General features: G+C 39.0%; 1 protein-coding gene across 2 annotated transcripts in view; it reads left to right on the top strand.

Moving 5' to 3' along the window:
* Positions 1 to 22,254, top strand: part of lrrtm4l1 (leucine rich repeat transmembrane neuronal 4 like 1) — a 51,184-nt gene that overhangs the window by 6,446 nt on the left and 22,484 nt on the right. Inside the window, exon 2 of one of the 2 annotated variants that reach the window (XR_006375553.1) lies at positions 11,039 to 12,735. Coding sequence is in view for 1 of the 2 variants with exons in the window: in XM_044174782.1 (XP_044030717.1) it covers positions 11,039 to 12,669 (1,631 nt within the window). In the remaining variant the exon portion in view is untranslated. The remainder of the gene's footprint in view (positions 1 to 11,038; positions 12,736 to 22,254) is intronic. The other variant, XM_044174782.1, reaches the window with a different exon arrangement.

Here is a 22,254-nt window from a genome sequence, read left to right as displayed (position 1 = left end):
ATTATGAAAATAATCATCAGTTGTAGCCAGTTGTTTAACTTGACAAATCAGAAGCGTGCTTTACTGAGAAAATTAATTTACAGTTAAAATTCCAAATTACGTAAGGGATAATACCCTTATGTATGAATGATGCCGTTACAATCATGGAACGTACAATTCGGAAGGTATTATCTTCCCTATGACATGTCAGCAACATGCCATTTGTACTCAAATTAAAAATGCCTGTAATGAATTTACGTACATAACTAATTTTGAGTCTGACTTTTCAGTTTTAAAGTTAATGAAATAGAATTCCTGCTGCTTGCATTACTAGACAACATCTGGTTAAACAGAAAGGAGTACGTTTCACAAGGCTGGGCCAGGATGTTTAAAATTCTAACATATTTTAAAATCAGGAGAGAAAGAAATTTCCCTGATTGTTCTAAAATCTTGAACATACTCAACCTGTAAGAGCACTGCATCGTGATTCACTATATATTCCAGCGGGAGAAAACTTTCCCTTTCACACTCTAACCAGTGACATCTCCAAATCTTTATTTTTTGGGGGGTTTTGGTTACCTTTCCTCTCTTCTTTCCCCTGCAGCTGTCCCTCAAACCTGCAGGCTGCTAGCTTCACTATACTAGCTAATCTTTCCTCTTACCGTTAGTTGATTTGGACGTCAAGATTCACTCAAATATCAAACCTGTATGAAATTAAATTTACATGATTTTCATTGAGAAGCTATTCATCCATTTAATTTTATTAGTTACACGAATAATGCTAGCTCAAACCTCTTTAGCTAAGCCTCACTGTTCCTGTCTTTACCTACAGTTGGGGCTTTCATTTTGAACTGCAAACAAACACAATCGTCATAGGTGTTCGGTTATACTGTGTGGTTACTTAAAGTTAATCCACACCTGCCAGCAAATCAGAATTGAGAATTCACAGTGGCCATGGTATAAATGAGAATGATAAACACATCAATCAATAGACATGGCGACCAGCACGGCTGCACTTCACTTACAGTGAGTAAATTGATGTACATTACAGGCAATTTCTCTTGTGGATAAATAAGAATTCTATATATGTATGTTGCTAATCCCATTGATCTGTTAATGCTTAGACTTAGCAAATCAATACACCTAATCAAGGCATTAAGTCTTTAAGTGGTAATAATTTAGGCCTCTCTCTTTTTCCTATAAAAGGGGCCAGCAGGCAAAGCTAGAACAATGTCTGTCCTCATTCCCCTCTTTCACTGTAATGCTTGAGAAGGTCATGGACTCACTAGACCCCAGCTACTACATCCCTCACAAATCCAGACAGAATAACTGAGTTAACAAAATTGACTGCTCATTTCATTTAAATTTTGAATAGATGCTGGCCCATTTAAGCTGTATTTTGCCATTACTGGTGTGATATTAACCATCCACGCTGTATTTTTCCATATATCTTGTTCCTGTTGTGTGTATTTCAGACTGGCTGCTCCTCCTATCTCTGCATGTATGTGCAACTCGAGCAGTTGTAAAATAAGCTTTTATCATAAATCAGCCATTTTATACTGCTTCATGCTTTTGCTCGGAGTTGAAATTACAGCTGACTCCAATTTTCAAATTAATGGGCGTAAAATAATGGGTTTTAAGTGTGTAAAAGGTACTTCATTTCAATATTGTAATGCCACTGTGTCCATTAATCACTGTTGCATGATGGGCCCTGTGGCTAGTAATATGTCACATACTTCTGTGCCCTGAAAGTATTTTTAATTTTATGTGCCTTAAATCTGAGTGAACACACTCAATAATGTAATATATCACACATGCTGTAGTTCCCTGGAATTTTGCTTGCCTAAGCTCGATCACACATCACACACACTTTAAAACCCTTGGCTCCTGTGTCAGAGAGGACGGAAGGGAAGGCAGGAGGTGTGGTGGGAGGAAACAAGTCCATATCTGAGTTCTGTAACAATACACAATATTATACACAATACAGCCTCCTAGTTATGTTGCAATCAGTCTTTCCCGTCAGAATGCACCATGTCTACATTTTATAGATTTTTTAAGGCGAGGTGGCAAAGAGAACCGGGGGGCATATACACAATCAAGAGTATAGTATAGTATATAATGTCTTAAGTAAAAGTAAAAGTTAAAAAAGATGTAGCATGTATAGAATAAATCCATATCTAAAAATGTTGATTATACATTTCTGCCAGTCTAAGCTTGAAAAGCGGCCACAAAGAAACCCTTCCTTTAATGTGTATAACCTGTGGAACAGCAGACCATTTAATAAGAAATAGTAGATATATTTTGTTTTCTTGCGCACTTTTCATTTCTTTGAAGTGCCCCAACATGCAGCCTTAGCACTGTTGGCCAACCCACTTGGGCACTCTGGGTAATAGCCTTTGCATCAGAGCTCAGAGCACCGTGCATTCAAATGAAATATCAACTTGTCGCACCGCCAAGGAAGACGACAGCTGACTCTGTTGGGCCTGCCAGAATGCACTCTGTCCTCAGGGCGGGAGGCGGCCTCACTTTTATGGGATTTCACAAAGGTTGCTATTGGAACGTGACCGTAGGTGAGGTAATTGGGGAAAAGATATATTTGAGGAAATTATATAATAATTTAACTTTTGCTGTTTTGTGCATTTGCAAGCCCATTTTAGTTGACATTTAGTGTTAACATTTGAGTCTAACATCAGCAAACTACTTCCAGTTGGTGAGTAGTTGAGCCCAGAGGGACACTGGAGCACAGAGCCTGTTCTTTAATTGATATTTATTGGCTGCAATTGTATCTTTATCAGACGTAAATTGTTTTGGAGCTTTATTCGTTGCACACAATAAAAGAAAAAGCAATGTGCTCCAGTTTGCTTTGAGGTACAACTACCCATCTTGTCCTTCTCTAAGAGCACCACTCCACTGGCTGAAGTGCAATACACTGGGTTTTATCAACAAGAATTACAATTTGATTAAACTTAAAATCAAGGTTTTACAAAAAAACGTGTATTAATAAAATCTGAACCAAATAAAAGTTGAAGGGAAACTGCTGCGGTTTTACACTTCAAAGTCTGTTTACAGGTCTTATGGCGTACTACTGCATATGTGAAAAAAGTTGTTTAACGCCTTTTGTGGCTCCTGAGGGGGCTGCCTCAACTTGCCTCAGGTGATGTCACTTGAGTCAGCATCAGTTGGGGCTGAAGACTACTACTCTCTAGTTTGAAAATGAAAAACATCTGGGGGTGTGGCGTTAAAAAGAAGTAAGCCTACCAGACATCTGTAGCCCGCTCCTCATCTCTACTTGAGGCTAGTGGCTCAAGGCTATATTAGCCACTACCAGCATGACACACCCACATTTCCCACGGAACTGTCGGAAGTTGAGTTGCATTGCGGGTAATGTAGGTGCCAGGTTTTGACAAGGGAGAAGAATGCATGGAATAAAAAAGACAATATCTTTGGTTCTGCTGAATCGATTTTGAGCCTTTATTTTTTTTAACTGTCCATCAAATGTCCGACAGTGTTATAGGAGTGCAATGCTAAATTGGTGCAGTACTCCTAATATAGGATTTAATCTAGGTTTTTATATTGCAGTTTTAACTTCACATTCTCTTCTGAGGGGAAATAGAAGCAATACCTGCCTGAAGCATGGCTGTAACATTATATTTATATTTAAGGTTCTAACTTCATGTGCATGACTATGACTTGTGCACTTGCCACCTCCGTTGTAGAGATACGGGGACACGAGGACTCGTGCAAAACAACGCATATTGGGGCAAGCTACGTGAGCCTCCTATAGCTTTCCAAATAAACATGATTTTTACACTTGTCTCTGAGTCTGACCTAAAGTTAACACAGAAAGTATCCGTCTGGAACGGCCATTATGGTTAACTGCAACTTACTGGCTGACCTAATCACCCTGCACATTCATCCACACACGCTTGTTTGTTTACATGTGTGAGGGTTGACTTCCATTGCGGCTGAACTGTCTTCTAAGGGAACTCAAAAAGCTTGTAATGGCAATGACATTTATCCTGTGGACTATTACCACAATGTGTCCATGGATGAAAGTAATTCCAGCGGTGTAACTACAACAAATTAATTTGTCATCAACATTGTTGTCCTGCAGACTTTGTTTCACCTCCCCAAAATCAACTGGAAGAAAAGAATGAGGCCGGCTGGACCAAACAGTCAGCTCGCCTTAGGAAAAAAAGCGACTACAAAAATAAAAACTTGCAGTCAACTTGCAGAGCAATTAGCCACAACTAGAGCCTGTATCATCCAGAGGTAGCTTTAGTCGATGAAACCTGCACAGTGTGTATCTCGTTATTTTATTCTTGCAATTCAGAAACTTGCACTCGTTTGCTACTTCTCTAGCACAAACACACGCTAAATGGAAAGCTATCCACAGCCTCACAAATGTAAAATAACGGTGTGCAAGTTGCCCCGGATGTGGATCCCTATGGAGTTAGCTATAATGACCATTCCAGGCGGCTACTTTCTTTGTTTACTATCGGTCAGACAAGTGTTTCAAATGATTCATGTCAAAATATTTGGAAAGCTGTAGCTGGAGGCTTGCGCAGCTTGCCCCAATATGCGTTGTTTTGCGCGAGTCCTCATTTCCCCGAATCTCTACAATGGAGGTGGAGCGTGCAAAGCTAGTATGACCCATAGAGCCACAACCGCCACATGGTTCTAACAGCATCTGACGCATGAAAAAAAGAGGAAAACCGGAGTAAAGCCTGTGCAGAATATGACATTTAATGACTGGATAATCAATCTGTACTAAAGTGAAAGTCTCTCTTCATTCTGCTCTGTAAAGCCTCCCATGGGAGCCCGCTGTATACATGTCCAGTGGGTTTTTATTACTCTTCTGTCTACGCAGAAATCCATGCTGAACCAATGTGTACTAATTAAAGATGCTGTCATGCAGAGGCGTCAGTGAGCCAGTGGCTGAATGTGGTGGCTTTCTATCACATCGTACAGCCTGAAGTTTTCTACCATCTAAAATATGTCTGAATCCCCTTCTCAGTTTTTTATTAGGGGCACAAGCATGCAAGATCCCAAATGTAGTTCTAGTGATACAACATAGTGAGGTTTCCTTAAGGGGTTCACAACAGACCCTTCTAACTGCTCCAATGGGATTATCGTTTAGGGAAAACTGATGACTGTGTATAGTGCTGTGGATGCTTGGCCAGTTCAGGGAGTACCTAATGGAGGTGATGGAAGTGGCGGTGGATCTCTTGCTTGGAGGACTCGAGGGATTTATTTATAGCACACATTTCATATAGTGTGCTTCTTCCCTCATTCTCATATACTCGCTATCACTAGACCTTCCTTCTGCTGCTCTACTTTTTGCTTGTATTCTGCATATTCATGAAAAAACAGCAATACTTTGCATTCTTTCTCATCTTTACTTCTATATGTTATTTTTATAAAAGCATTAAACATAGAGTTTAGCGCAACATAATGTTTGATTGTCTATCTGGTTGTTAATCAGCAGGAAATCTCAGAACTATTAACAGTGACAAAGTTTTGGTACTTGAACATTTTTGACATTTTAACTACTACCAAACTACTACACTTTAAATATATAATATAATATAATATTCTATATGTATCCTATGGCTGTCTATCACTACATTTAATTTAATGCTGATCCAGATGCACATTGCATGAATCATTTCTTGACATTTATTATTATTAAAATTAATTAAAACAAATGTATAGGATTGTGCAGCATTGACAGAGGTATGTGCTATTTGAGTGTTTTGTGGTAGTTACTTGGTAATTGTAATTAGGGCAGGCTTTAGCGCACTTACCCTAATTCACGTTGAGCAGAACTTACAAGTGGGCTACCACATTCAACTTCGATACAATTCCAATTAATATGAACTTTAAGCCCCAAACCAAATTATATATCAAACTGTGAATTTTGCTTACTGTTCCTCCCCCAACTCATTGCAGCATGGAAGAAATTCCAATGGCAAGGACTGCTCCACACTGTGTACACATTTTAAAACAAAACATGTAATTCAATCACCAGTAAAATATTATTTACAAAAGGTAAAAGTACACAAGTAAATTTTTGTGCTTGTTCGGTAATTTTATGGCCTGCCTGTACCGGCAGTACAGTACAACACAGTGACATATCGGTAGCTTACGTTTAATGGAGATCATGTGGGACAGTCCATGTTTGCTACCCATTTTAGCATAAAATTGTCACAGTGCTGTGTGACACTCCCCAAGTTGTTGTATAATGATGCATAATAATGTTCTCTGCATACTAAATGCCAGACAATGCAGAATTTTCTACTGTTTTTTTATTGTTTTGTTTGTAGGCACACACAAAAAAAATACAGAGCCAGGGGTGGTGGTAATATTCTGAGAAAAAAACTCTTTATACAGTCATACATTTGCGATAAAAAACAATATGTACCGCTACCCTTTGCTCACTTCATATTGTATGATATGTACCGTTAGAGAAATTAAGAAAATGTCTATGGAGGAAGAACTGAATGAGAGACAATGAAGGAAAAAAAAAGACAGCTACGCTTTGCTCGCTTTATATATGAAGCAAGCAAAGCGTAGCTACATATACGGAGCCTACATGTACAGCCGGGAACCAGCTAGGTCCAAGGATAAAGTGAATTGTTGTGATAGGATTATAATGAAGGGGGGCCCATGTCCACCATTATGAGGGGAGTGGGTTATTGGGGGGGGGCGGTTCCAGCATGGCCTTGGGGGATACAAGTTGCAATGTACTAGATGGACCCGGAGGGCTGTGGGCTGAGCTCAAAAAGTTCGCTTGAGCCCAGCATCTGTGTCTGCGTCTGTCTCATCCACTAACTAACAAACCTATTTTTCGCAAATGTATGACTATGACTATAATCTCACAGAATATTCAAGTTTTTTTCTCGTAAATCTGTAAGCTTTTTTTCTCGTAAATTTACGACTTTAATCTCGGAAATTCTGAGTTTGTTCTTACAATATTAGCCCCCTCCCCTTGCTTTGTCTTTTTATTTTTATTTTTTACCTACAATGGCCCTAATACGTCGTAGTAGGTTAGCACACAGAAATGACACGTGATTTTCTGTACATAAAATACTTCTCTCCTGGAGCTTTGCTATATATTAAAGCTACATATTGAAGCTTTTAATGAACATTTACAAGAGGCATTACACAACATTTTATTTACTCTTCATTTACTGCTTTCTGAGGACTTTTCAATGTGAATATAAATGGACTACAATGCACATGATGTACAATTTCACAAATTTGCACCATCAGTTCATCCAATTTTCTTTCATTATTATAATCTCCCTCTGTCTGTTTATTTTTAGTAATGTCTGTCTGTCTGTCTGTCCACACGATTCTGGAAAGCAATATGTCTCTCCAAAATGTATGTATACAGTTGCACATTGTACCAGTGCTGTGTTTGTATTCATGTCATTCACTTGCAGTCATTTTATAAACCTGGTCCAAAGTCAAATAGTAACTTCTAATGCAGACACAAAACAAATCACAACATTTGGGGGGTGCCCTTGTACTTCTATTTTTGTGAGGACCAATTTGAGTATTAGACCTTGAGAGTGAGGACATTTTCAGGGGTTTTGGGGTTATGTAGTTAAGTGTAGTGTGTTGTATAAGTAGTCAACTCCTTCCAAGTACAGCAGCTAACTTTAGGTCAACTGTTCATAAGTCATATATAAGTATGAATTAATGCTAATGTTAAACATGAGTAATATGATTTCCTTGTTCTGTCAATATGTGTTTTCTCATATTGGCAGAAGTGGATAGAGTAGCCAAGTAAAAGTACTGTTACTTTGCAAAAACAAGTAGAAGTAAAAGTAGTCATCTAAATAACTACTTGAGTTAGAGTCCAAAAGTATTTACTAAAAAAATAACTTGAGTAGCGAGTAAAAAAGAAAAAACACTGGCACACTACTGTCTTTTTCCCCAAGTCTTTTATTTGATGTGCATATAAATTATTTCAACCACAGATGGTCTTTATCAGGTAAAGGTAAAGAACCAGGGGATCATCTCCTGATTAGATAACCTGCCACATATACACCAGGACAATATTCCCAGTCTGTCTCTCAAGTGTGATATCACAAACTATTACATTAATATTATACTCTATTAAGTACACCAATAAGTAAAGATTTTTTAATTACATTCTTTGCTTGTGGTCTCCTATATTATATTATGATTTGGCAAATAAATCAGCAAATCATGTGCATAATAGACCATGTCTATTAAAAAAAGTAAATATAAAGAATGTCAACATGTTACAGTGTCCTTAAACTTTGATAATTCACTATAGATGCCTGAAGTCCCAGTTCCCATCACAGACAGCCACTGATCAGATGTGATCCCACCACATCCAGGTCTCTACAATCGCATGAAGACATGAAGATTAGAGAAGTGGCCAAATCAGTCTCTAATCTTTTAGAAAATGTCTAATATCAGATGATTCATTTAGGCTAATTAGGAGAAAAAGCTGTGAGTTTCATCATTAATTGCATATTAAATACAGGTGTGTTCACTTCTTCACTTTTACCTCAGGAAGACCATCTGTGGTTGAAACGTTATATCAGTCATGTCCACATGAAATAAAAGTAGTTTGTCATTTCTTTTGGTGTCTAGTTTTCTGTATCTCTTTACACAAATGTGCGTGACTAGTTAAATGCAACGCTTACACACCGTTAGCTTGAATATTCAGGCTACATTACAGAAAGCAGCAGTAGCAGTACTTTTGAAGCATGATATACTGTTTGGGACCAGCTGACCACCTGCCAGAATGTGCATGAATGCATAAAATAATAAATTTAAAAAAGCAGCACGATGAATGTATCCAAATGTTACAAAGTAAAACTAATGCTTTTTCTCTAAAAAACTACTCAAGTAAGAGTAAAAAGTATGCTGCATTAAAACTACTCCTACAAGTACAATTTACTCCAAAAAGTGAGTTAAGTACATGTAACGGAGTAAATGTAACTCATTACTACCCACCTCTGCATATTGACAATCCATGTGTAAGAGAAGTGATGAAGATAGTGGGGAAGATATTCTTTGTTTATGTATAATATATAGAGAGATTTGTAGTCTGAAGCTTATGCAATAACAGAACTTAAAAATTACACAAAACACAAAAAAATTAAATGTGCTGTAGAGTAAAAATGCCTGAGAGTAAAAATGAACTAAACTGAAGGCTCAAAGGCCTGAGCAGAAAAGTCAACCACCATCTAATAATGTCATAAAAAGACTAAAATATAGAAATACAAAGTAATTACCTCTAGCATAATTAATAATATATATGGTTCACTGCAAAGTCCCATTTTATTCTTCAATGTATTTTCAACCCCTGAAAGTCCCCACTTAAGGAAATAATTTCTCTCTCTCTCTCTCTCTCTCTCTCTCTCTCTCTCTTAGTACTGTATACAACAATCACACACACACACACAATTATAATCTTAGCAGTTCAACAAATGAGAGTTCTCCCACCACTCAAATTACAAATGCCATATAGGTGGCAGACCTTAAAACCCCCTATAATATAAAAAAAACTAATTAGATCCCTGTTGCAACAACTGCTTTATATATCTCCACAATGCTGCTTGTCGTCCCTGCCTTCACCTACTTCCTCCTCCGAAACATACCAGCCTGTCTAAACAAAATTAACAACCTTCCTCCCTTTATGCCATTATAAAGGCTCCTCAATGTTAATTGTCAAATCTGTAGCTGTTAACAGCAAAGCAGCTGCCACAAAACCGAACATGAGAGCAGACAGGTGCCTGAGGGGAGGCAAACATACATTTGAAAGCAGCGTTGTCCTGAGATATGAATATCCTTAGTCTGAGCATTACTCAGAGTGAGACCAGATGAGAGCCCTGGGTTAAGGATGTGTCCCATGACATATAGTGCAGTCAGAATGTATTAGGACAGTCACAAATCTTTTAAGGTGTTGGCTCTGTACTGCAGGATGTAGCATTTGAAATCAAGACTATAAGGTTAAAGGATCAACTGTCAGCTTTAACTTGAAGGTGCTTTCATTAGGTGACTGACTTGGACAGTCAAGAACATTCCACTGTTTGGCCATGAAAACAAAACCTTGATTGCCTTGCTGGTATGTTGAGGATCATTGTCCAGCTGCATTGTTCTACAATTGTAGGACTATGTATAAAAAGGCACCTAGTCCTAGACTGTTAGCAGTGTAAGCACCATCAAACCCCCTTAAAGCAGTTAGTTTTAAAGTGCTCTTTGGAAATTGCCAACGGCAAGCTGCAGTTATTCAATGGCCAGGTTTATAGGCTAAGCATTATAATATAGGACTGTGTCATCAGTATTAAAATGTGAACAATGTAATTTTTAGTGAACAGGATAGGACCCAAAGTAGGAATTCCGGTCCTGAGTTACCTAAAACTACAGTCGGGATCATACAAGGGACCAGGTCATTTCAGACAGAACCAATCTGGAGTGGAGGGGCATGGAGTCCTTCAAACTTTTTGTGAGGGAGGAACTTTATATTTCTACAAATTTGGTGGAAGAATCTAAAAAATCTGTGTAACGGTCAAGATCCTGGAATCTTGACCCTTAATGGATTTTGGAATTATGTTACTTCCATTACCCCAGTTTCCTTTTGTTTTAAACACAGATATTCCAGTGGATGTAGGCTAGTGAAAACATCTAAAATAGGAAAAGCTAGCTTGTCTAAGAAAAACATCTCAATAAGTGAAATTTTGCAGAAACCAGCACTGTGACCTGTGATCATAGGAAGACTAAAAATCATGGTATGCAAAGATTGATCATCATAGAGTTTTTCATTTAGTTTTTCCATTCATATGATTCCGCCGTTCTGGTACTATTTAACAAAGAACTTTGAATGACTTCTCACATGGTAAATCTGTTGTTGTTGGAAAAATTGTGAATACTTTGCTTTGCTTAACAAAGGATGCTGAATTTTTTATTTGTCCACGGCTTATTTGCAAATAACATGTAAAAATATGACTTGATCTTCAGTAAATTCTTTAAATTCCTCTCTTCTCTCTGTCTATCTTTTATTCTCTTATAGGTCCATTGCTGTTTGATGGACGACTGACACACCTCCTCTTTCCTCTCCTCCTTCTCTTGCGGGCTCCCCTGTTGTTTAGCTTAAGTGAGCGCACCTGCCCCAATAGCTGCCGATGTGAGGGGAAAACTGTCCATTGTGATTCAGCTGGCTTCTTAGATGTCCCTGAAAACGTCTCAGTAGGCTGCCAAGGCCTCTCCCTGCGCTACAATGAACTACACACCCTGCTACCATATCAATTTGCTCACCTCAGCCAGCTTCTATGGATATACTTGGACCACAATCAGATTTCAGCTGTTGACAGCCGAGCATTCCAGGGGGTCCGCAGGCTTAAAGAGCTAATACTGAGCTCCAACAAGATCACATCCCTGCACAATTCAACATTCCATGGAATACCCAATCTTCGCAGTCTGGACTTGTCCTACAATAAATTGGAAATTCTGCAGCCAGGTCAATTCCATGGCTTACGAAAACTGCAAAACCTACACCTACGCTCAAATGGTCTCTCCAACATCCCAATTCGAGCATTCCTAGAGTGCCGAAGTTTAGAGTTTCTGGATTTGGGCTACAATCGAATCAAGGCTCTTACCCGCACCACCTTTTTGGGGCTACAGAAGCTGATGGAGTTGCATCTGGAACACAACCAGTTCTCACGTATCAACTTTTTTCTGTTTCCACGCTTAGCCAACCTGAGATCACTCTATCTGCAGTGGAACCGCATTAGGGTGGTCAACCAGGGCCTTCCGTGGACTTGGTATACACTGCAGAAACTCGATCTGTCTGGAAATGAAGTCCAGGTCCTGGACCCTGCTGTGTTTCACTGCTTGCCCAACCTTCAAGTCCTCAACCTGGAATCCAACAAACTGTCCAATGTGTCTCAGGAAGCAGTGTCAGCATGGATCTCACTGACCTCCATCAGCCTTGCTGGGAACATGTGGGATTGTGGAACTGGCATATGCCCACTTGTGGCTTGGTTGAGGAATTTTCGGGGTAGTAAAGACACCACTATGATATGCAGCAGCCCAAAGTATCTCCAGGGAGACAAAATTATGGAAGCCACAAGGAACCATGGTATTTGTGAGGAAACTGATTACGTTCTGACTGAAACACCCTCACCAATGTCAGAGCTAATTTCTGAAGCCACAGCTGAACCAACCTTTGCCCCTACTAGCGGCTCTCCACCTTTGCCACCAACTAGCACCTTTGGTCCTCTCCCACCCTTCAGACCTCGACCTATTCCTCATCCTACCTTTCCAGGGCATATGAGCAAAGACCCAAGAGACTCAGTAGCTCGCACTCGACCCACTCCCATACCACCACCTGAGATAGAGCACATGACACTGCACAAAGTGGTGGTGGGTAGTGTGGCACTCTTCTTCACTATGTCCCTACTCTTGACAATTATCTATGTGTTGTGGCGGCGCTATCCAGGTGCAACCAGGTTGCTGCAACAACGATCCATGGTGGGCCGGAAGCGTCGCAAAAAGAGTCCAGAGCCTGAGCAGAACCTGAGCTCCCAGCTCCAAGAGTATTACATGAGCTACAACCCTGCTGCCACACCAGAGGCATTGGAGGTGCTAGGCAATGGCACTGGTTCCTGCACTTGCACAATTTCTGGCTCCAGGGAGTGTGAGGTATGATCCATCGCCTCAGCCTAAAAATAAAAACTCAAAATCAAAATACAAAGACTCAACAGAGAGGTAAATCCTTTATCACCTATGCCCTGTAAAAAGACACTGTTGAATCACAGTTAAGCACACTTGACTCTTCGTTCATAACACGCTTGACTTCAAATGTTAGATGTCTCCAATTATTCAGGTTTTACTTTTAAAACCTTAAAGTGGAAAATAGAAAACAACTAATCTGATCCAGAGAAAGCAATTTACAACATGGGGTCAGAGGACCACATTATAACAATAATGTAAAATAAATAATAAAGTTAATTGAGTGTGGCTTAAATACTGTGTTTCAGAACAGCAATTAATCTTTGTATTATTTGTTATCTAAATTTTCATTTTAAAGCTACACTTTTGCAAATGTTCTTCATGGTATGTCAAATTTAAGGGATCATGAATAATTGGACACCTAACTGTTTTGCAGACACCACTCCACATCATCATGGCATGGCTTATTGTTGTTTGGCGTGTGTGTTTGTACTGTGTGTGTGTGTGTGTGTGTGTGTGTTTGAGGGAGGGTTGAGAGTGGTGGGGGGGTTATGCACTCGTACATTAATGAGGGTCTACAGAACATATTTCTCTGGGAATGTTTATTTTATATTACTAATGCAAACTTCGAACTTCTCATAACTCAGTTCAGACAACATAATCAATGTGTGCAAAATTCACAACAAGGTGGATGAAGTGCATTTGGTATTGATCGAGATTTTACAGTTTTGATATATCATGGCAAAGTGAGAGGAGTTGCTTGAGACTTTAATACAACGAAAAAGTGGAACATGCTAACTTGTTCATTACAAGGTTGCACATCCATTATAGGTGACTGGGGCTTTTGATCTGCATGGCCTCATGTATGGATGTGCACCTGAACTGCCTCTCAATGTTAACCTGAGTTTCTCTAGCACACACTTCCTCAGTTGTGTGGGGAGATTCACAAAAGATATTGCGCTAATGATATTACAATGCAAACACACCCATAAAGTTTTGCAGCTGAATGCACTATGCCATTGTTTTGCGTCTGTTAAATGTTTATCTGCAATTTTCTATAGTGGCCCTAATTTGAAAGAGAACTTGTTCTAATTATAATTATTCTAATTATCTAATAACTCCCCCTGCTCTTTCATTCGTTTCTATCTGCTGGATGTCTCTCGTTTTTTTATGACTCACTCTGTATGGAATGATTGTTATTTGTGGTGCTTTAACTGTGCGCTCTTGCTCATGCCTCTGTTTGCATGGAGAGCTGTTTTCTCTCCTACTCTGCTCTATGCTGGACTGTTACTGTGCCTAACCACCGTCTCTGCTTCTCACAGCAGCAGGTTTTATGTTGTTTACAGTTTCATTCCCACATGGTGAATATCAGGTAGGCCTATTGTCCTGTCTCTGTGCCACCTGTGAGCATATGATGTACTATGATGGGCTATTGCTTCGCCTGGCTACAATCACTGCTGCCGTGATCACTGGAAAGTCTGGGTATGACGTCCCTTTATGAATGCGCTTCAGTTACCACCAACTCTCTGAAGATGCTAATAATTTCACTCTAACTGCGTGTGGCTATTAGTGCTGGTCATTTGCAATGAAAGAGGCCAATTTTGCGCCAAATGTTTTACCTAAATATTACCTAATTTACAAACCTGCAAAAAAATTTGCATGGCAACGCAGTTAGGGGTGCAGTTCACCTTTTGCGGGTGCTTTGGGAATTACACAGATTCTTTTTGTCATATTTATGCAGGTTTAGCAGCTGCAAAAGTCGCGCAATCATTCTGTGAATTCACCCCAGTATGTGCAAAACTTTAAATATTGAATATATGTATATTCTGAGCTTTGGGCTCATAATTTCATTATCTCATTATTATTAAGGTAGAGTACATTATACAAATGCTAATAAGAAAAAAATGTGAAAAACTGAATACACTGTGCTGTATAATGTAGAAATAGAATCTAACTTTTCTAAATCCTACATATTGTACAAGGAAAATTATTCTTGTTACTGTACAGTTTTTCCTTTGCCATAGCCAAATGTTGGAAGTAAAGTATTTGGAATCCTTGATTACGTACAGGATATATTTTTTCTGTGGAATCGGTCAGCATTACTACAAATAAATATAAAGTAAGTCAAGCAAGTCAGTCCACTCTTTATTAGTCATATATCTCTTGATATTGACAATGGAGCGGTTCCAGCTTTTACCTTTTTACATTGACTGTAAAATTGTGCTCAAGCTCTTACTTGCAGTTACAATAGAGCTAGTTTACTTATATGATAAGCCCTAACATTTGGAGCTATAGTGGAATCGTTGTGATTGTGGTGGATTATGATTAAATGTAATGTATTTAAGCCATTTTAAAAGGCAAGGTTAAAGAACAGTATTGTGAGACCAAATTGATTTCTGTGGGTTCACGATGCACAACTGAGAGCAGATGTCTGTTTTATCCTGCCATTCCTTCCATACATGAAACTGCAGTTTGTGCTCGCAATCTGTATGCATATGATTTGGTAAGGTAGCAGCTAATCAAGCAATCAGTGACTGGGACTGTCCTCTAGGTACTCTCTTTGAGTAAAGAAGCACTTAAAAAGGTACAATCCAGTGGTGGTTAAGGGACGAAACCAATGTTACTGTAAATCTAAAACCAATTAGGATGCTATTTATGCAGAACATTTTGACTGTTGTCAAAAATTTAGGAACTCCACTTACGTACTACTTCAGTTTAAACTGGAGCTCATGTCTCCATGGCAGGGCGGAAAAGTTTCGATTTCCCCCCCCAAATTATTATGTTTGCTAAGGAAAACAAAATTTTGTGCTTTGACATGAGCCACAGCTTCATTTAAAGTGGTCATATTATGCTTTTTGGCTTTTCCCCTTTCCTTTATTGTGTTTTATATCTTTTTTGTGGATGTAATATGGTAATAATATGTTTGCAAAGTGAAAAAGTCGACCCAAAAGGGAGTTGCCCTCTCCCACAGAAAACACTGCTCCTGAACTGCTTGAAAACAGCTCGATTGTAGTCCAGCCTTTACTTCCGTAACGTATCTACGTCACTATGTAACACACGTCATAATGCATGAATTGAGAAGTTTCCACAAGTACACCTAAATTTGAAATTAAATTAATGTTAGATACCCTCCAGGCAGTCAATAAAGTTATTACTGTGATGTAGAGACAGTGCACAGTTAAACTGTTACCTATGAAAGATAAATTAGTTACAAATTGTTGCTCCAGTCTCTCCAGGTTGTGAAGCTGAACCGTAATGGCTGAACCGAAGCCGTAGTTACTGGCTGAAGCATTTTTGTTTTAGATCACACTAGCTTGCTTGTCAGGACCCACCCTACTCTGCTTCTGATTGGCTAGTAGTCCTTACCTAGGTACTGCGCATGTGCAACTTCCAACAAAGATCGAATAGAAATGAGATTCCTCACTCGTTAGCTAAAACGGAGCATTCAAAAGACACAGGGTGAAAAGAGGTGCTACAGCAATGTGCAGTATGATAAAATTAAACCATGTAAACCTATTCTGGCACAACCCCAAAATAAAATTATGAACCTGAAAATTAGCATACTATGAACATTTTAGCATATGCCAAAGAACTTCATTGTCATCCAAAAACTACTGAAAATACATAAAAGAATGATACCTTTGGTTTTGTAAACACAGAACCAGGTCCCTGAGCATGCTCAGCAACATCTGCAACATACAGAGCTACTCTCCAGAGATTGAAAATGCAGTTGCATAGTTTTCTCAGAATAAACAAATCTGGGGCTTGTGCAGTGTGCTTGAAAAAGAACCAAAATCTCCGTATCCATTGCTTGATATGTGGGCTCACCAGAGATTGCCAACCCTGCTCTAACACCAAACATGCTAGTTTGTGTAGAGCAAGACCATTATTTTCAGTGGTCTGATTTTTTGCAAGTTTGACCCCTAATATGGTGACCTCTGTGGCATGCATCGAATGGCATTCCAGCATTGACTGGAGGTAGTGCGCATGAGGAGGAGGGCATGTGTGCGCCTCTGATCCGTAGCTCTCCCACAGTCCAATTTATCAACATAGTAAACGGCATTTTACACACCAGAGAGATTCACCTGGCTGCTCAAGCAACAGGATGAAAGTTGTAAAGTAGTAAAGCCTGCCTCTTGCTTTATTTTGGTGGCTGCTTTTGGGCCAAGTTTGACATTGACGAGCAGTGCGACTCTGCGCCTTGCGCTGAAAAGTTAAGAATATTTTAACTTTTATGCACGTCTAAAAACCGCTAGGAAAACATGACGTGCAGCGTAAGAGAGGAGCGCACGCCAGGCGCATCAAACATAATGTCTGTTTGATGTATTTTTAAAGAAAAATAAATACATTAGATATGTTCCAAACCTGTCATTTATGTATGATGCATTTTTAAAGAAAAATAAATATATTAGATATGTTCCAAACCTGTCATTTATGTATAATCAATTTGAAGCTGCTGCCATGCTCTTTGCTAAATATAATATAGGATGTCATAAACAAATTCACATTATGACATGCCGATCTATTTTGGGCCCTAAAAACAGGCCCAGAAAAGGTTGAGAGAACCAGGCTTAGGCAGTGGTATGTACAGTCCTGTGCCTGCTGTATTAGTCATACATCTGGCACCAATATGCAACTTGACTGTTATTTGCTACAAAACAAAAGCGGTGTTCTGATTACCTCTTCTAACACTCCAAGTATTTCTGTAGCAATCAGTGTCAGTGTATTGTCTCTCTCCACATAGCCATAATCCAAATCTCATCATCTCAAAAACAATCTCTCCTTTTCAAAATCACTGACGGCTGTCTACAGTAGTTTGTTGGGGGGAGGGGGGTCTACGTTCTACACTGTTGCTTAATTCAGGTGTTTAATAATTGAGAAGCTGACGTAAGCCTGGTTTAGTTTGATGAAAGTGCCGCCTTGCTGGCCGGCACAGCTGGCTGTGCCTTTCATTATGGGTCTATGCGGTGCCAGCAGTCCCTGTGGATGGCAATGTGGAAGAACAAAAGCCAACACAACACATTTACCCTGCTGTGGCTAGGATTCAATGAGGTATTGTCAAAACTGGCACAGAATTGTGTCAGAGCCCAGCAGGAAACAGTTCACTGTCTCTTTCAATTTGGTCCTAAAGGTTTTGAGGCTGGAAACTCCAAACTTAAAAGCCCCTGCAAACCTTGACAGGTGTTATCGTTTACTCTGGCTGATTAGACTTCTGTCCAGGTTGAAGTTGGATGCAGCTATGCTGGGAATTTGCTGAGATTGGCAAAATCCATACACTAATACACTAATGCCATATTCACGTCATATTGTACAGAATGTAAATGTGAGTAGCTGAATGGGAAATACAATTCAGGTCGTCTTGAGTAGGAGTTCATGGGAATTTCTGACAGCTACAGTATTTCCTACTTGGAGAAAAGAACTGCAGAAGTGTAAACAAACTGGTCCTAAAATGACTGCAAAGCCATCAGCTCTGGCAAATCCAATAATACCACTAATACAATCAGCTAATTAAAAGGGAGCCTATATTGTTTATTTCAGTGGCATGTCCAGACTTTTTTGACTGGGTTGGCCCACTGATTTATGCAGGGGTAGCATAAAGTACATTTGCACACACACACACACACACACACACACACACACATCGGAATAGCATTAATTTACCATTTATGTCTCCACTACTCATATCTACTTTAATAACTAACATTACACTATCTTACAGTTTCTTACATTCCTGTATTATTATAATATACATATATTTTGATTCAAAAGATAAATAGACCTTGCAACTAAAAACGAAAGTCCAGTTTACTCTTCAAACAGTCCTGCCTCTGATGAAGCAGATAGCCAGTCATAGTTTAGGATAATGGGGTGGCCAATCAGATTTCAGGAGTGGCCTGTACCATCCCATCCCTGGATACGCCCCTGGTTTATCTGGTTAACAATAAATTATTTTAATATCGAATTCGCGATTTAAAAGAGTGCAGTTTTCAAATCGCCAGAGCCACACTTGTAATTGTACCTTACATAATTAACAGTGCCTTAACAAGTGGGGGTGAGGGAAAAGGTTGATTCAAATAAGAACTGAGATTCTTGTCTTGACAATGACGAATCAGGTCAAAGAAGTAGCATGGTTAATCTTCAAAGAAGGCCGGTGTTTGGGCACATTTTAGATTTAAGAACTCGATAAGTAGCTTTACAAGATGAAAGTACATCATCACTCAGAGACTAATGTTAGTGAGTGGCTGATTGAACTCCAGCACCAACAAACAAGCTGGCAAACAAACATACATGGCACCACTTGACAAAACTTCAGCCAACTCTGATTAGGCAAAGAAAATAACTCATAACTAGTTCATAGTCTGTCAATTTGAAAGACCTGCATCAGTACAAAGTGTTGGATAATGATGGATTTCCCTGGTACTAGCCTTGAAGCACAGAGGGTATTCTCCACTACAGATATAAAACCATAGGCAAACACTTTTTTTCCTTACTCCAGAGAACGTAGATCAACTTCTGTTTTACAAAAAATATTTAGCCAGTGGTGGTAGCCAGTAAATGAACGTTACCATTTAATTTAATAATTCTTATACAGGCAGTTCTCTAGACCCACACACTTTTCTCAGCTTTTTTAGTTTTGGTCATACAGTGACCTTCATCAAGACCTTCATCTGCCAGTTATATTTCATATTGCAAATTGAGAAACTATTCTGAATTTAATCATAAGGATCCAGGATTCAGAGCTGTGAAGCAGCTCGTCCTGTCAGTCTGTAAAGCTAACGCTAAAGTTAGCTCAAGCAGCTACAGTGCAAAGCTGTCGACTGTATCACAAGGTAGTCATTGTCATATGGGACTTACCAGCAGTCTGACATACAATGTAGCTGTTATCAATAAATATATACTTTCGACTGCCATGATTATATCTGTATTACTGAGTAATGTCAAGTACACTCATAATGTAGTATCTTAACAGATGTGAGCTAAATGGGTAAAATCTTTTTTTAGAAAACTAAAAAGTTGACTTTTCCCTGACTGGTTTGAAAAAGAAGAAGACTTCAACAACAAGAAACTGCATGATTTTACCCGATTCTATAGGCTACATGTATAAACAAATACAGGCCTGCAGTTTTTTTACTGTAGATAATAATAGAATTTAATTCGCAATTGCAATATTGGTCAGGAAAATCACAATTCCATATTTTCAGAATGTCAGTCAAGCACGGTCGGTAGACGCCCACACATGCAGACAAAACAAGTGAAAATACAGATGTGGGTGAACCATACTTAGGAGCTTAATGCCAAATACATAATTAGTGGTACAGTATGGTTGCAATATAAACATTAGGTGACACTATTTTAAAGTCCACTACTTAACTTTCTATTAAAATACTATAATGTGTCTCTAGACAGTTTGAGGTTCAAGTGATGGTATTATGATATGGCTTAAATCTCACATACTGTAGGTTCTTCTTTCATGAGCTGATAAAAGACAGCGAGGTGTGCTTTATGAACTGACAAACTAGGTTAGCAGTTAAGAAATAAGTGTTCTTTTCAGACAATAACGTCTTTAGAAAGTAGTGGCTGCACTGGGAGCTGTGGAAACATAATTTAACACTTGACATACTGAGTTCTTCAGTGATATCTGATTGCATCAACCACAATTACACTAAAGAACACTGATGGTATCATTGCTTTTAGTATAACATGTCTGTCATGTTCAAAGTTCTAAATGACACATTTTCCTCTCACATGGAGCTTGTTGTATGAGGTTTTGATTTAAGACTGCATTCTTTTATATATTCATATGAATGAAAATGTCTGTCAGACTGCAGCAGTTGAGATTACACTAAATGAATTAAAAGAGAAACAACTGATAATTAATGTTGTTTTAGGGATAGGTACCGATGACCGAGCTCAAATTGCCATACATTTATTCATTTAACATTTGCTGTTTTCAGTTTGCCCACTGTTAAATTTACTTTTTCCCTTCATGCAGCTGTTCACTTATGATGATGCATTCCTTGGGTTCGGGCGACTGCGTCATGGTTATGTTTACATTCTGTGGACTGTCGTTACAGCAGACAGGTTTAAATGAAAAATCCATTTTATGATCTGACAATACTATCAAGTCAAGTTTTGGTTAGGTTTAGTCACAAACATGACTTGGTTAGGGCTAAAATAACTACTTAGATGAGGTTAGAAAAACACCTTGGTTTTGGTTACAATGACCACTTCATTAAGATTAGGGGGCCTTCAATGTCATGGTTACAATAATAACCACTTGGTTATGGTCATAGAACAAACAGCGCTCTCCCGTGACAAAGTCCCACATTTAGTTGACCCACCCATTCACCCGACCTCCTCCCTACATGGACTCTCTGGCTCTAAAATATTGTCACCCGTCTTCCACCTTGACGGACAAGAGTCATAATTACTACGGCCGCTAGAGGGCTTTGTCACGTTAATGTAAACATATGTCGTTTTTGGCCAATTGCAGAATTCTATAATTTTTCATTGGTGGACAGTCTCCAGTTAACTCTACATATGTAATGGTTGTTAGGAGATAACATAAAATGCCATATATTTGCGGTGTCAGGAGTGCAGCACAAAATTCTGGGCCCTATACATAAGCAGTCTCTGCGGGCCCCCTTCCTCTCTTGATCCATATCTCTCATGCATCTTTTGAAACATTTTTAAGTTTTAAGCCAGCAACTGTACACATCTGTAGTGGTCATTAGGGTACTCACTAATGAACCACATTCAAACAAAGTCTCACCACATATTAACCCTCTCTTCTCAACATACTTTAGCCTATAATTACTGTGTGATACTTTTACTATGGTTCATTGAGGTTTGCTTGGAGTATCATGCTTAAGAGAACATTATTTTCTTCATTTTTGAAAAATATTTTTTGAAGTCTTGCCATAATTTATGATATGATATGCGATGCAAATATGCTACAAGCTAGATTTCTGGTTGACTGCCTTCAATCGAAACAACTGCTGATATTAGCTTAAACCATTCTTAAACTGTGTTAGTTGTGCTCGCCTTTCTTTTGAAAGAAATTAGTCAAAAGCTGTTTTCCATCAGTTTGCTTCCTTTTTCTTTCTTTTTTGGTACCCTGATTTCCCTTTCTTGGGGAAAGACATGACTTACAGTGCACTTTGGTGCTCCAGCATCAGTAGCCACTCGCTTGATTAGCTGCCTTTAGAGAAGAATCCTAGCAGGGGTGGACTAAACCATTTTGCTCCTTTTGTAAGGGGTGAGAGGGGCCTCAGAGAGCCTCCACTTTTTTTTCTTTGGATACAAAGTTTAGAATTAAGGAGGAGTATTGATAAGAGTACTAGTAAGTATCGATGCTGATCAGCAGTACAGGTATTGATATCATCGTTAATCAGTATGATAGATGGTTAAAATTGAACTAAAGGAAATGGATGGAAATTCTTTGGCATAAACAATCACAAAAACAGTCCAAGAAATCAACACTAGGTAACTGAGGTTGTGATAAAACAGATTTGCCAGTTCACGTCACCTCTCTGGTCTTTTCCTCAAGCACTC

This window comes from Siniperca chuatsi, linkage group LG18 (assembly GCF_020085105.1).
Source record: "Siniperca chuatsi isolate FFG_IHB_CAS linkage group LG18, ASM2008510v1, whole genome shotgun sequence".
Classification (NCBI taxonomy): Eukaryota; Metazoa; Chordata; class Actinopteri; order Centrarchiformes; family Sinipercidae; genus Siniperca; species Siniperca chuatsi.
This window is presented reverse-complemented; position numbering and strand designations above follow the sequence as displayed.